This window comes from Chaetodon auriga, chromosome 15 (assembly GCF_051107435.1).
Source record: "Chaetodon auriga isolate fChaAug3 chromosome 15, fChaAug3.hap1, whole genome shotgun sequence".
Taxonomy (NCBI): Eukaryota; Metazoa; Chordata; class Actinopteri; order Chaetodontiformes; family Chaetodontidae; genus Chaetodon; species Chaetodon auriga.
In genome coordinates, this window is record NC_135088.1 from 23,729,501 (window position 1) to 23,742,511 (window position 13,011).

A 13,011-nucleotide genomic window follows, 5' to 3' on the forward strand; every position below is an offset into this window, starting at 1 on the left:
TTTGGTGTTAAGTAAAGGGTAACACATTTGCATGCATTTAAAAGAATCTATGCTGCATCATAAGTCATTATGTCAGATACTAAAATATACTTAACACCAACAATGAAACATTACAATGAGGTATGCTGCATTACAGATGCAACCATATGAACTTCACTTTACTTAAAGCATACATTGATAACTTATGATCGTTCATGGAGTATTATAGCATCCTATGAGCCCTTACAACAGTCTATTGTTGAGGTGTGTGTATAGAGGGGTACAAGTAGTCAAAACGTATTATAAGCCCCATCAGTCAGTCTGTAGTTTATAACCTGTCAAGAGCACTCATAAGACCCTTGGATTTATAAGTCATTTAAGCTAGATTTATAGTTATTCATAACTGATAATACAGTGCACCATAAAGCATTATGAGTGTAGTCATAATTCATTATGATTTATTATGATGAGCATTATAATTCACTATGAATGCGCTCATAATGCACTATAGATGTGGTCTTCATAGAAAGTGTTCCTGAAAAATGAAAAGGAAACATCCCGGTAATCATTTGCTACGCTTAATATTAGGGCCTATTAGCATAAATACTGGTAACAACATTTAACAGTCATTTGTCTGCAGTATCTGCTGCAAGTTGTTTCAGTGCAACACTGCTGCCGCACAGCAATGAGGGGATCATGTGTCATATACTGTGCCACAAAGGCCAGACAGCACCATCATCAATCAGTTTGTCCATTGCATGCATTTTCTACTGCTTCTCTCAAAGGGACCCATATGTAGGCTTGCCTATAGAATTTGCCTCTGGGCTTGCTACATCAGGGTTAGGGTGTGAAGCTCAGATCTTGGGATGAATTTAGTGTAGCATAGCTTATGCTATGGTGAGGTATCTTATGGCCCTATCCAATGAATGTTTAATAGGTCTGGAGAAGTCTGTGTGGAGGAAGCTGACTGTGCTGCATCAGTAGGCCAGGCTGTAAAATGAGACAGGAGAGGAAGCCAGCCAGCTCAGGATGGTGGGAGGAGAGGAAAGGAAGGGTGAGTGCAGTATCCAGAGAAAGCATACAGAACAGGACAGCAACCAAGATGTATGTTCGCAGGAAGTCACTATCAAAAACCACACTACTGCACTAAAAACCCTCCAAATGGAAATGGTATGGGTTTGAATAGTATATTTCAGAAATGCTCTATTCAAAACCTGCAGTGAAATCCGGGTTATTTTAGGAGGAACAGACTACACAGGGTATTAACTTCAATTGCTTTACTCTGCCAACTGCTAGTAAGGTACACTGCTCTGTTTGGTAAATTCAATGCATTTTATCCACTCATGCTTCCTTTGCCTGATAGTGGCAGTGAATGTGTCCATGTTTGTAAAACGGACAGTGTGTGAGCAGTAAAGAAGCACTTTACTGTGGACAATGGGATCTCCAAGCAGATCAGGAATAAACTGTCAACTCATGCGAAGGCTTTCCTTTAGGCATTTGGGCTGAATTTGACTGCAGACACACACTGATGGCAGGATGCATTACCACTGTCTTTAAACAATCAGGATCACTTCAGAGGTTTAATGCAATGTCATAATAGTAAAGTTACGAAGCCAAAGGATATGACAAGCTTTGTGAGAGACCCCAGAACTGCCATGCAATAGCTCCATGACTGCTAGATCTCAGGATTGCTAAAGGCTGAATAGGGAGAACCAGAGAGTTGACAGAAACAGTGACATCAGAGCAGTCTCCACATCATTCACAGCTATTGTGGAACACTGCCACATAGCCACACCAAGCATCTCCACTTTGACGTGTTAAACTGCCCAAATCTAAAGCCTGGAGTGATGCATGGAGTTAGGCCTTAAGACCAAGATGAAGCTTCATTAAAATTTCTCATGCGTCTGAACTGTGTCCTTCACAGTACCTCCCTACTCACTGATTGGAATAAAGCTTCCTCTGCCCATCAGGGACTGAGTTACTCTGTACATCTGCCTATCCATATGCCCAACTGCAAGCCCCACGCAGCTGCAAACGATGTGCTAATGAGGCAGTAATCTTACAGCAGATATCAGGAAAAAGAAAATCATTTCACTTCACAAAAAATTCCACAATTTCAAGAAAGATACTGGCACATCTGCAGAGAGCAAAGTTAGCAGCAAAACTGAACAAAACTGTTCTACCTCACCTATTTGATTTATTAATGATTGTATCAAAAGTATGCAGATTGCCTCATCTACATGTTTGGGTATCAGTTGGTGAATCAAACCCTCAAAACAAAATAAAACTAGCCACAATTAAACTCACAAATCACCTGTAATTGATGTGAAGCTCGCACAATTCACAACAAATCCTTAACAAAGGGTAAGACCATGAGTCGATGTCAAGTCAAGTCACGATTTATTTATAAAGCACATTTAAAAACGACCTCAGTCGACCAAAGTGCTGTACAGTAGTAAAATCAGAGTATATCATAAACACTATAATAAATAAAACAATACAAGGTATAATAACAAGTCAATCTAAAACAAATTCAATAAAAGAAAGCAAAAAAGAGAGTAAAAAGAGAGAGAAAGAGAAAGCCAAGATTGCTCACCTACCTGGGAGTGAACGCCAAGGAGAAAAGATTTGTTTTAAGAGTGTTTTAAAGTGCTCAATGGACTGTGCAGCTCTAACATGGAGAGGTAGGCTATTCCACAGCTTAGGAGCCGCCACTGAGAAGGCTCTGTCTCCATGAGAGGAGAGCCTGGACCTAGGTACTGCCCGGAGCAACTGGTTTGATGACCTAAGCAGCCTAGCAGTGGTGTGCAGCTGTACAAGCTCTGATAAATAAGGTGGTGCCAAACCATTTACACATTTAAAAACAATTAGTGAAACTTTAAACTGGATCCTAAAATTAACGGGCAGCCAGTGCAAAGATGCAAGGACAGGACTAATGTGGTCACGCCTTTTCTTTCCAGTCAGCAGGCGGGCGGCAGCATTTTGAACGACCTGCAAGCGGCGCAGTGCTGTCTGGTCAAGGCCAACAAACAACGAATTACAATAATCTAAACATGAAGTAATAAAGGTATGAATCACTCTTTCCAAAACATTGCTTGGAAGATATGCCTTAGCTTTTGCCAACATCCTTAATTGAAAAAAGCTCATTTTGACTATGGAGGATATCTGCTTATCAAACCTAAAGTTACTGTCTAAAATAACACCAAGGTTCCTTGCATAAGGATGACAGTAAGACTTAAGGGTGCCAATAGCGCTGTCATATCCATCCAGCAGATTTTGCTGACCAAATAAAATTATCTCAGTTTTATTTTTGTTCAGAGACAGAAAGTTCACTGCCATCCAAGTTTGGATATCTTTGAGGCAGTCTAGTAAGACCTGAACAGAGACTCGCTCATTCATTTTTAGTGGCAAATAGATTTGCACATCATCAGCAAAGCAATGAAAAGAGATATTGTACTTTCTAAATATGGATCCCAAAGGTAACATGTATCGAGAAAAGGAGGGGGCCCAAAACAGAACCTTGTGGCACTCCACAGCTTAGGGGGGAAGTGGCCAAAGAGTACTGGTCCAGCTGGACAGAAAAGCTCCTGTCTGAGAGGTAGGACTGAAACCACTTCAAAACAGTGCCCCTAATGCCCACATGGGTATTTAAACGTGACAGAAGAATATTATGATTCACTGTGTCAAAGGCAGCCAATCTAAAAAGGACCAGGACAGCAGAGTTACCAGAGTCAACTGTCAAAAGAAGGTCATTTAAAATTCTTAAAAGCGCAGTTTCTGTACTATGGTGTGCCTTGAACCCAGACTGGAACTTCTCTGAGATGCCATTAAGGTCAATAAAAGACTGCAGTTGTTCATATACCACCTTCTCCAAGACCTTAGAAAGAAAAGGAAGCTTGGAGATGGGCCTAAAGTTCGATAAAACTGTTTGGTCAAGGTTATGTTTTTTGATGAGGGGCTGGACCACAGCATGTTTTAAGGCAGCTGGAACACAGGCGGTCATCAAAAATGAATTTATCAGGTCCAAAACACAGGGGCCAATGGTATGGAAAGCCTCCTTAAAAAGGCGGGGTGGGATGCTGTCAAGAGGACAATAGGAAGGTCTGAGGTGCTGGATAATATCAGTTAGAACTGAGAGGGACACTAGGTCAAAACCCTCAAAAACAGCAGGGCAGATAGGAGAAACAGCAGGATCAGATGCAGACAGCATAATAGAGGACCTGATATCAGAGATCTTGCCAATAAAAAATTTCAGGAAATCTTCACACAGTTCTTACAGTTTAGGTGAAGGAACAATAGCATTGTGATCACAGGGGTTTAAAAGATTGTTCAAAGTATTAAAGAGAAACTGAGGTTTATTGCTGTTAGCTGTCTCATGATTGGGTAGAAACTGACTTTTAGAAACTTTGACAGCTTTTTGATATTCCAAAAGACTCTCTTTTAGGATGTCTAAAGAAACTTGGAGATGATCTTTTTTCCACTTCCTCTCCGCACGTCTGCATGTGTGTCGTAAGGTGCGAGTGGTGTCATTAAGCCATGGCGCGAAGTTCCTCCACCCAAGTCAAACTCAAAAAAAGACACACAAAGACACAGAGACCCTGCTCTTAGTGACAATGATGGAGAGAACTAAACTCTCAAAAGTGCTGTTACACTGAACTAGAATAGACACCCACAATGCTCATGGCCACAACTGCAACATATCTTTTTCACGCAAGGGCATAAACATGAGCAAACATCTAATGATCATCATCAACATCTAATTGCAGCACGTACAGATGAACTAATGCATAGGTCAATCACATGAGCATAGATTCAAGGATATCATCTGTCATCATCAGATGTGATCACACATCTTCATTGTATGCAACTATGAGTTACAGTATGAATTCTTACCAAGTTAGTGATGCGGCATTTAACTCTAGCATCAGCAAACAAGTTAGCTATATAATGCTAATGGTGTTCAGCTAACCTGTCTTGTCTTTGTGTTTTCCTTTCCCCTTTTCCCTAGTGTTATTTGTCGGTCTGTATCTTCCCCTGTCTGTCTAAGCTGGGTGTGTCCCTGTACTCAGCCGGCTCCACCTTGTCAGCAGTGCACCTGTCGCGCATCAGCCTGATTATGGCAGAATATTTAAGGAAGACTCTCGGCTCTACCTTTTGCCAGATTGTCTTGATTCCTTCATGGTTTCCTAGTTCATTCCAGTGTAAGTGTTGATAGTGTTCAGCCAGTTCCTCCTTTGTGTGCTCTTTCAGTTATGTGTTGGATTTTTGTATGGACTGCCACTTAGGTGTGCTTTTTGTTTCAGTGCCTTCACCCTGATCCAGGGTGCTCCTTCTTGTTTGTAATAATTTCCACTCCTTGAGAGTGTGGTTTGTGTTTGTTTGTTCCACTCCTTTTGAGTGTGCTTTGTGTTTGTATTATATTGTTATAATAAATTCCTTTTGTTTTATTAACTCTCGTCTCTGGTCTGCAAATTTGAGTCCTAAAATATCACTAAAGCAAAAGCCTAACAAATGGGCAACCTTGGATCATTAACTAGCTAGCAGGCATTCATAACTCTACAACAACAACAACAACAACAACAACAAATATTTATACGTGCACTGAAAAATTATTTTGTGGGGAGTGAATTATATACAAATCACCACATACATTTGTGAATGTGGGTATTCATTCATATTGAAATTAGTGCCAAAGGAATTGCAAAATGTCAAAGGAATGACACCAAAATAGAATGTTCAGTACTCCCAAATGTAAAATCAACAGTGGCTCTGCAAGTTGTCAATACATCTGGGCATTTTTTTGATGATGTCCCCATTCGGTGTACCCTGACTGCATCAGAAGGGCTACTGCAATTACTAGCTGGACAGCTTTAAGATGCCTCATTTAAGGACACTGGTACAGTATATTCAGAACAAATACTAGTGAGCAATACCTTCCTGTCTAGCAGTGCTGTGCTGCAAGGGCTGCTCCAAGTCACATACTTCAATGTGACAAGTATGTCATACTCATATCTACCATGATCTATTTCAGCCTCTCACAGATCAGAGGGGTAGCTCTGAGGGAGTTAGAAGGGAGTCATTTCTTAAAACAGAGGTGTTGTCTTTATGAGGGCGAAGGGCAATAGAGCCATCGCCCTCAGGCACCTATTAGTGCACCTGTCCAAAGGACCACAAGACTACATCTCTATTTCATCCCAAGTACTGTCAATATGCTTCATAGCAATTAGCTCTCTGGCTACATTCTTTGCACTACCCTGGTCACATGTGGCACATATTTGCAGTCCTCAGTAAAATACCAACACTCTGTGGATTGCTCATATATAATTGACATGGATCTGCAAAAATCTAAAGCTACACATGAAGTATCTCTTGCTGACAATCTTTTCCATCAGTTCATCCAGCCAAGCAACCCCAATAGACTAGTCACTGAACCAAACTGCTGGGAGCTCAGGGGTTTGACAGCAACTGCCAGTCACTGCTCCTTGGCCCATATACCAGCTTGATTGACAGCTAAAGGTTGGTGACTTTTATGAAGTGTGCTATTTGCCCTGGGCAACAGGGATGCTACTTTTCATTAAGCTCAGTGGGAGTGAAGTCTTCCCCTGTATATGTAGCACCAGCCATCCATGGCAGACTGTACTGTACAGATACAGCTGTACATAAAGTGTGGATACAGGTGATGTTTGGAATCATGCTGATTTGAATATCGGCCATTGCACATCATTTGAACTGATTCCACTTCCAATTTCTTTCCATAAAAATCTTCTGTCTCTGTCCAATTAAAAAAAAAAAGCCCATATTTGCAAGTCTCCAATCCTTATTTTGATCTTATTTTTATTATTACATTATTATATCAAGTGGGTTTTATTCTCCATCTTATTTTGCATTAACTGTCTATCCTTGTTTTTATGATCATTCTAAATTTTCTTAATGTGAAGCACTTGGTGCATGTGATTTCGTTGTTGTAAAGCACTTTCAGCTGCAATTCTTGTGTGAAAGGTGCTATACAAATAAAGTTTATTGTTATTTACTTGTATCCGTAAACTGGTGTTGAAACTGTTCAACTTCAATAAAGACAGTCAGATCTACATGAAGGTGACAGTGGGAATATCAAGTCTAAAAATAACAGCCAACAACTGCCAACTTTAAAAACGTTGAGGTTTTTTTGTTTGTTTTTTTGAGGGGAGAGCATTGATGCAGTGTGCAAGAGGCTTTAAGCTGAGATGCATCCTCTGATTTTGACAAGATGCATGACCTCAATCCAGGAAGCTGAACGTTGGAATTAGAAAAACACTTTATCTGAAGCCATGTGGCTCAGTGTAGGCCATCTCACTCTGATTCTGTTTTAATTCATAACATTTGCAATGAGAAGCAAGGCACATCGACACCCACACACAAGCACACACACATTCATACAAGGTGAAGAGACTGAAAATGTGCACAACAGAAAAGGAAATGAATCTTCTGAAGTCCTAGGACCATGAAAATGGACTGATGGGTGTTACACCAAACTGCAGCCTCATTCAACTGAGCCCCAAGTCCACTAGAAAAGTACGTGAGAAAGTTGGCAATAATATAATTGAACACGTGACAATCTGAGAGTTTCTACGTTGAAATATGTTGAGTCATTTCATCAGTGAACAGTATCAGATTAATATAAGGCCAGATCAGGGCATTCCCATTGAAGGCTAAATCTGTCTCAGGCCACACAGTCCGTTAGTGAGAAAACGCTGAACGCCCACAGGATTTAAATCCACACTGTGAATGAGACATGAGTCTCCCTGTTCTTGGTCAGCAACTTTGTTTTTGCCAAGCAGCCACCCACTTACAGGGAGAACACTCATTAAGCGATCATAGTGTAGAGATCATCAAAAAACAGGGATACCAGGAAAGTTAGTCAAATCAATCAGGCACCAGTGCTCCTTTCCAGCTCCATTTACACACATAGTTTACCCCAAAACACACACACACTGACTTGGGAGACAACATCACTGAATCACAAACACAAGTTCAACAGTTCTCTGGGCACTTCAGAGCTCCAGAGGAAGCTTACTTCAGTCAAACAAACAGACCCTTAATGATGTGCATCATCAAGGTTCACACTATAATCAGTAAGAGCAAAAACGTAAGCAAGAGTAAATACAGCCAAGAGGAATTCAAGATCCCATCATTCAGTTCCAGAGGTGACCAGAGGTGGATTAATAGGATCAACACAAATAAAAACTTCATCACAAGGATGAAAGACATGGAAAGTCTGACACATGTCTCTAACATTCTTGTCAAAAATAGATGGTCATGGACAATGCAGACATAAAGGTGCTTTCAGACAGCTAGAGGTTACCACTGCTTCCATTTTTCAAATGTTAGCACAATGGTGTGCGAGGCAGTGGCTGCTCTGGTGGATGCTCAGCTGTATGCTGCTGCAGCCTCAATTTATGTTGGTCAATGTTAACTTTTATTGAAACTGCAACTGGACCTTGTATATCAAATCCTATATAAACAGTGACAGAGAGAAATGGAATATAAAAAAATACATTTTTGTTCCGTGGTATTACAGATATAGTTCCTGTGTGGTCACTACATTTCACTCAATCCTCAATAAGAGGACAAAGATACGAAATAAGACATAACCTCAACAGACTTCAGGTTGAACTTTCTCACTTTCTGGTGAATCAGTTAAAATCGCCTGCTGAAGTACATATCTGTTGCCATGGTTACCAAATTATCTTGTTTAAATATATATGCACTATACATTGCTTACAGTCAACAGATCAGGAGAAATATTTCTCGAACAGCAGATGGATTTAACAGCAGTTTACTTTTTGACTTCATTGCACAAGTTGGTCTGTTTTGCTTTCACACGACAAAGAAACGACATCAGAGTGTCCACAGACTGGGACCCTCCTTTTGCAGGCAGTCTCAGTCAAGGTGTTCAGTCTGCAACTTGTTTGGTTCAACAGAACCAAACAGGTTATATGTGAAAGCACCCTCAGTGGAACGACAGCTAAATGCTCTTGATAGTTTTTTTCCACTGTTTCTTTCCAGCATACTCCAAACAACATCCTCTTCACACATACATCTCCACTCACCCCCTCCTCCTCCGTCGCAAGCCCTCTTGGCATGATGTGGTAAATGTATTTATCAAGCAACTCTGTGGCATTTATCTAACAGCTTAGTCATAATTAGTCCAACTTAGTCCTGGGCAGACAGCCTGTTAGTGGGCATATGTTCAGATCCTGGTTAAAGACACATTTATCCCCAAGGGGATACTTGCATGTGTTGATGTGTGTGTATGTTGTGTGTGTGTGTGTGTGTGTGTGTGTGTGTGTGTGTGCGTGGGGCAACAAGTGGGTGTGTCTACGTATGGCAGCAGACGGTTGCTGTGGAGCGCACCCTGAGCCTCCATTAACACAACCCACCATGGTCCCTTCCCTCGGCTACCCAGCCAGGCTGAGAGAGGCCACTTGAAACCTGGAGGGAAGTGAGTTCATCCAACTGTACGGAAGAGGAAGACAACAGGATGGAGCAGGAGAAAAGAGAGACAGGAAGAGGAGGGGAGGGAGACCTGAGTCACAGTGGAAAAGAGAGAGAAGGGAGAGAGGGATGGATGGAACAAGGTGAGAAAGAGAGGAAACCAGAGAGGAGGGGACAGCAGAGGGAAAGAGAGGCAGTCTGGCTCAGGTCCAGGGTTATCACTGGCAAAAGTCGAGGCATTTGCCAGCTGCCAGCTGGAGACAGAAGCACTCGGCCAGAAGGATGCTGCCCTGCGCAGCTTCTGTCGGCTGGTGTGTTCGCCTGTGTTTGTGTATCTGTGTGCAAAGCATGAGTGCTGCAGAGCAGAGAGTTCTGTTGATGTGTTAAAGCATGGGACAAGGACCATATGCATAACCAGTTACACTAAGTGAAGGGACAATCTTTACAAAACACAAACAAGCGCAGTCACAGGCGCTCCTTCTTTGCTATCCAGAAGTTAATGCTCATTTCTGCCAAGTTGCCTGCAGTCCCAACCATGGAGGAGACGAGGGAAGCCGCTTAAAAACATCTCCCTAAGTCTCCTTTTGGCAGACAACGCTTAAGTGTATCCTCTTTAGGCAGGACATTACATAACTGTTTGCCATGTAGCCAGCTGAACCCAGTGGCATGCCGGAACGATGTCAACAAAAATAAATATATATAAACTTGCAAGATTCTGTGTCAAAAGATTAACACACCATGATGAAAAGCTTATTTATACCATCAAGCACTCGTTTCTTCATCGTCTAATCAGTGATGCTGAGGCACAGACATCGTCCCAGTTTCCTCCATCTCTGCTCTCTCTTAAAGATGAGCAGTAGAGAGGAAAGGAAGGAGGGGGACAAAAGTAACATGAAGCTGCTGCAGCTTCACCTGCTCACCATACGTGTCCCTGTCACCATCAATGTGAGACAAGCTCACGTGCAAACAACACACACATACACACTGTCAGACCGCCAAATTACATGTGGGTCCACCGCCTATAGGATGAGGTCATTCATAATGACAGCTTGGAACATTAGTCGATTGACTGATGGAACTTTTTTCAAGTAATTTGTGAAGCATAAAGCCCAAAGATTCATCCTTTCAAATGTGAATATTCTATGAGAGTACTCTGAACCTTTGCTGTTGGTCAGACAAAACAATCCATATGAATAATTAAGTTTGCGCTTTGGGAAATAGTTGTCAGCACTTTTCACAATTTTATAGTCCAATAGAAAGCAATCAACAGATTAACTGATAATAATCAAAATAATCATTAGTTGCAGCTCTGTTTATAATATGGTGGGAGGTGAACCTGATTGCAGATGGATCTGGCTATATACTGAGATCATTTCACTCATCAGTGTTGCTTTCAGACACCTCTGCTTTGTTTTGACCACACAAAACCATCAGGGGAGCCTCTTTTCTCTGTCATCAATCTGCAGGGAGGTCAGAGATCAGCTGCAGGTTGGGGGATCTTCCAGCTGTGATGCCATTTTCCCACCCTTCAGCTCTTCTCAACAAGAAAGGCATTTGTGAATATAGCATTTGCATTTGTGAACATGGCTTTAAGCTAAAGTTTAGTCATCATACAAATGATCAAAGTTGCATCACACATGACTGACTGAAAAGCAGTCTCTGCGTCTTGGGAACTGTTTAAATTCACCTTAATGTGATGCTGGCTCAGAAAGCGCTCCCTCTAGCGGACACAAATGGCATGACTCAGCTTCAGCTGGAACAGCTCCCTAGAAGAGGTTAATCCACTCATAGCATTTTAATGACATCCACACCAGCGCACCATACTAATCACAGTTGCCTTCGCAATTCACGAAACGCTGGCAGCCGATGTGGAGCTCAGTAAAAGCGGCTGCGGCAGTCCAGTGTTGTCTGCATAACGTCCTGGAGCCACCGGAAAGAAAACTCACATCCTGGGAGGAACATGTCAGCCTAAATAAGCCGCAAAATCTATCACTCTGTAGCCCAAAACGTCACAACTCCCATTGAGCCATTTATTACCGAGAGGCACGCATCTCCATGATGCATTACAGTGGGAATAAACAGGGTGTCCTCTTTTAAAATAGGTTTAACTAAAGGAGTTCCCTGTCCACTGTGGTAAAGCTCCACTGTAATTCATTTAACGGTGGAGCGGTCCGTTTCGCTCGTCATACGCCGGCCCGGCTCCACACAGGTGCGGTGATGAACACACGTATGAACTTCATGACGTAAAGTGTGACATTTTTAGCATGCAAGCGACACATTCAAAGTTCGATAAAGCACTAGCTGGAAACGGCTTTTTACGAGATAAATAGTGAAAAAGCCGAGTTAAAACTTGAGCAGTAGGCGCTGGTGGATACAGATTCTGCACTTCGACTCACCTTGAGCGGCCGTTCCTCGGGTGCTGAATACACTTGCTATCAAAGTGGCCACATACCAAATCATAGTACTATTGCCGACCAAAAATAAAGCTCATCATATCTCAAAGTGCCCCTTTCGGTGAATCTCTCATCGCCGAGTGGTCCAGGACAAACTGAAGCGGGCCGGTATCCTGGTTTCTTGTTAGCCGTGCCCTGGACACTTTTCCATCGGCGCTTTCCCCTCTCTCTTCCCCTCTCCTCCGCTCTCCTCTCGCATCCTGAGACGGATCACCTGCGCCAATGGGACGAGAGCAGACGAGGCAGTGAAACCAAGTCCCAGCTTTTAGATAACCGCAGCACCGCCTCTGCACTCGTTTCATTGGTAGGCGTGGGAGAGGTAAGGTCGCTGATTGGTTGTCTGCGCTGTCGGTATCCCAGCTGGAATGTTGCGTTCAGGACATGTAGTAATACGCGGAGGTTCCAAACTTCGGCTCAAAGAAATGACATCAGTGTGCTCACACCCGTTTGAAAGAGAGCTTGCTTTCTCATTATTCGCTTTTTCATCCTTAACGCACTTACATGAACGATTACAGCAGTAGCATCAGAATATCACCTTTTAAAACGTTATCTGATTTTTATTGTGGAGGTTGAGACAAAAGCATCTGGCCACCCACAAACCCCCAGACAAAAATAGCTAGAGAAGAGATCATAACAGAGAAGGGAAAAATCATTGCATAAAACCTGATTGATTAATATAGTAACTTAAAGTTAAGTTTTCACAAGTGGGCTACCTTAAGGATTGGCCAAACTTCCTTTTAAAAGCAGAGGCCTCATTATGGTATTTACTGAATTACTTCATGTTTGCAGCAGGCTACAGCGATGCCTACACAACATCACAATCCCAACCACCAAACTTCAACAGGTGGTTACTCTGTTGAATAAATTAGATGGAAATCTCTCCGGTTTGCTTGAAAGACATTGATGCTGCTAATAAGTGACAGTAGTTATTTACAACATTCTGAGTTTGAGGAACCGGGATTTATAGGCAAAACTGCAAGTTTCGAACTTCTATGTCGTGAAAAGCTTGTTGCATCTTCCCGCTTTTCACGGAGGGCATGAATGCAGCATTAGAGGGAACCGTTTCAAGGTGGGTTGTCGCGTGAAGCCGTAGCGGAGCTGCGGT

At 42.3% G+C, this 13,011-nt stretch overlaps 1 protein-coding gene across 4 annotated transcripts in view; it reads right to left on the reverse strand.

Moving 5' to 3' along the window:
* Positions 1-12,145, reverse strand: part of igsf9bb (immunoglobulin superfamily, member 9Bb) — a 129,733-nt gene extending 117,588 nt beyond the window's left edge. For all 4 annotated transcript variants that reach the window (XR_013078228.1, XM_076750139.1, XM_076750140.1 and 1 more), the window contains exon 1: positions 11,850-12,145. Coding sequence is in view for 3 of the 4 variants with exons in the window: in XM_076750139.1 (XP_076606254.1) it covers positions 11,850-11,913 (64 nt within the window). In the remaining variant the exon portion in view is untranslated. The remainder of the gene's footprint in view (positions 1-11,849) is intronic.
* Between the last annotated feature and the right edge of the window lie 866 nt (positions 12,146-13,011).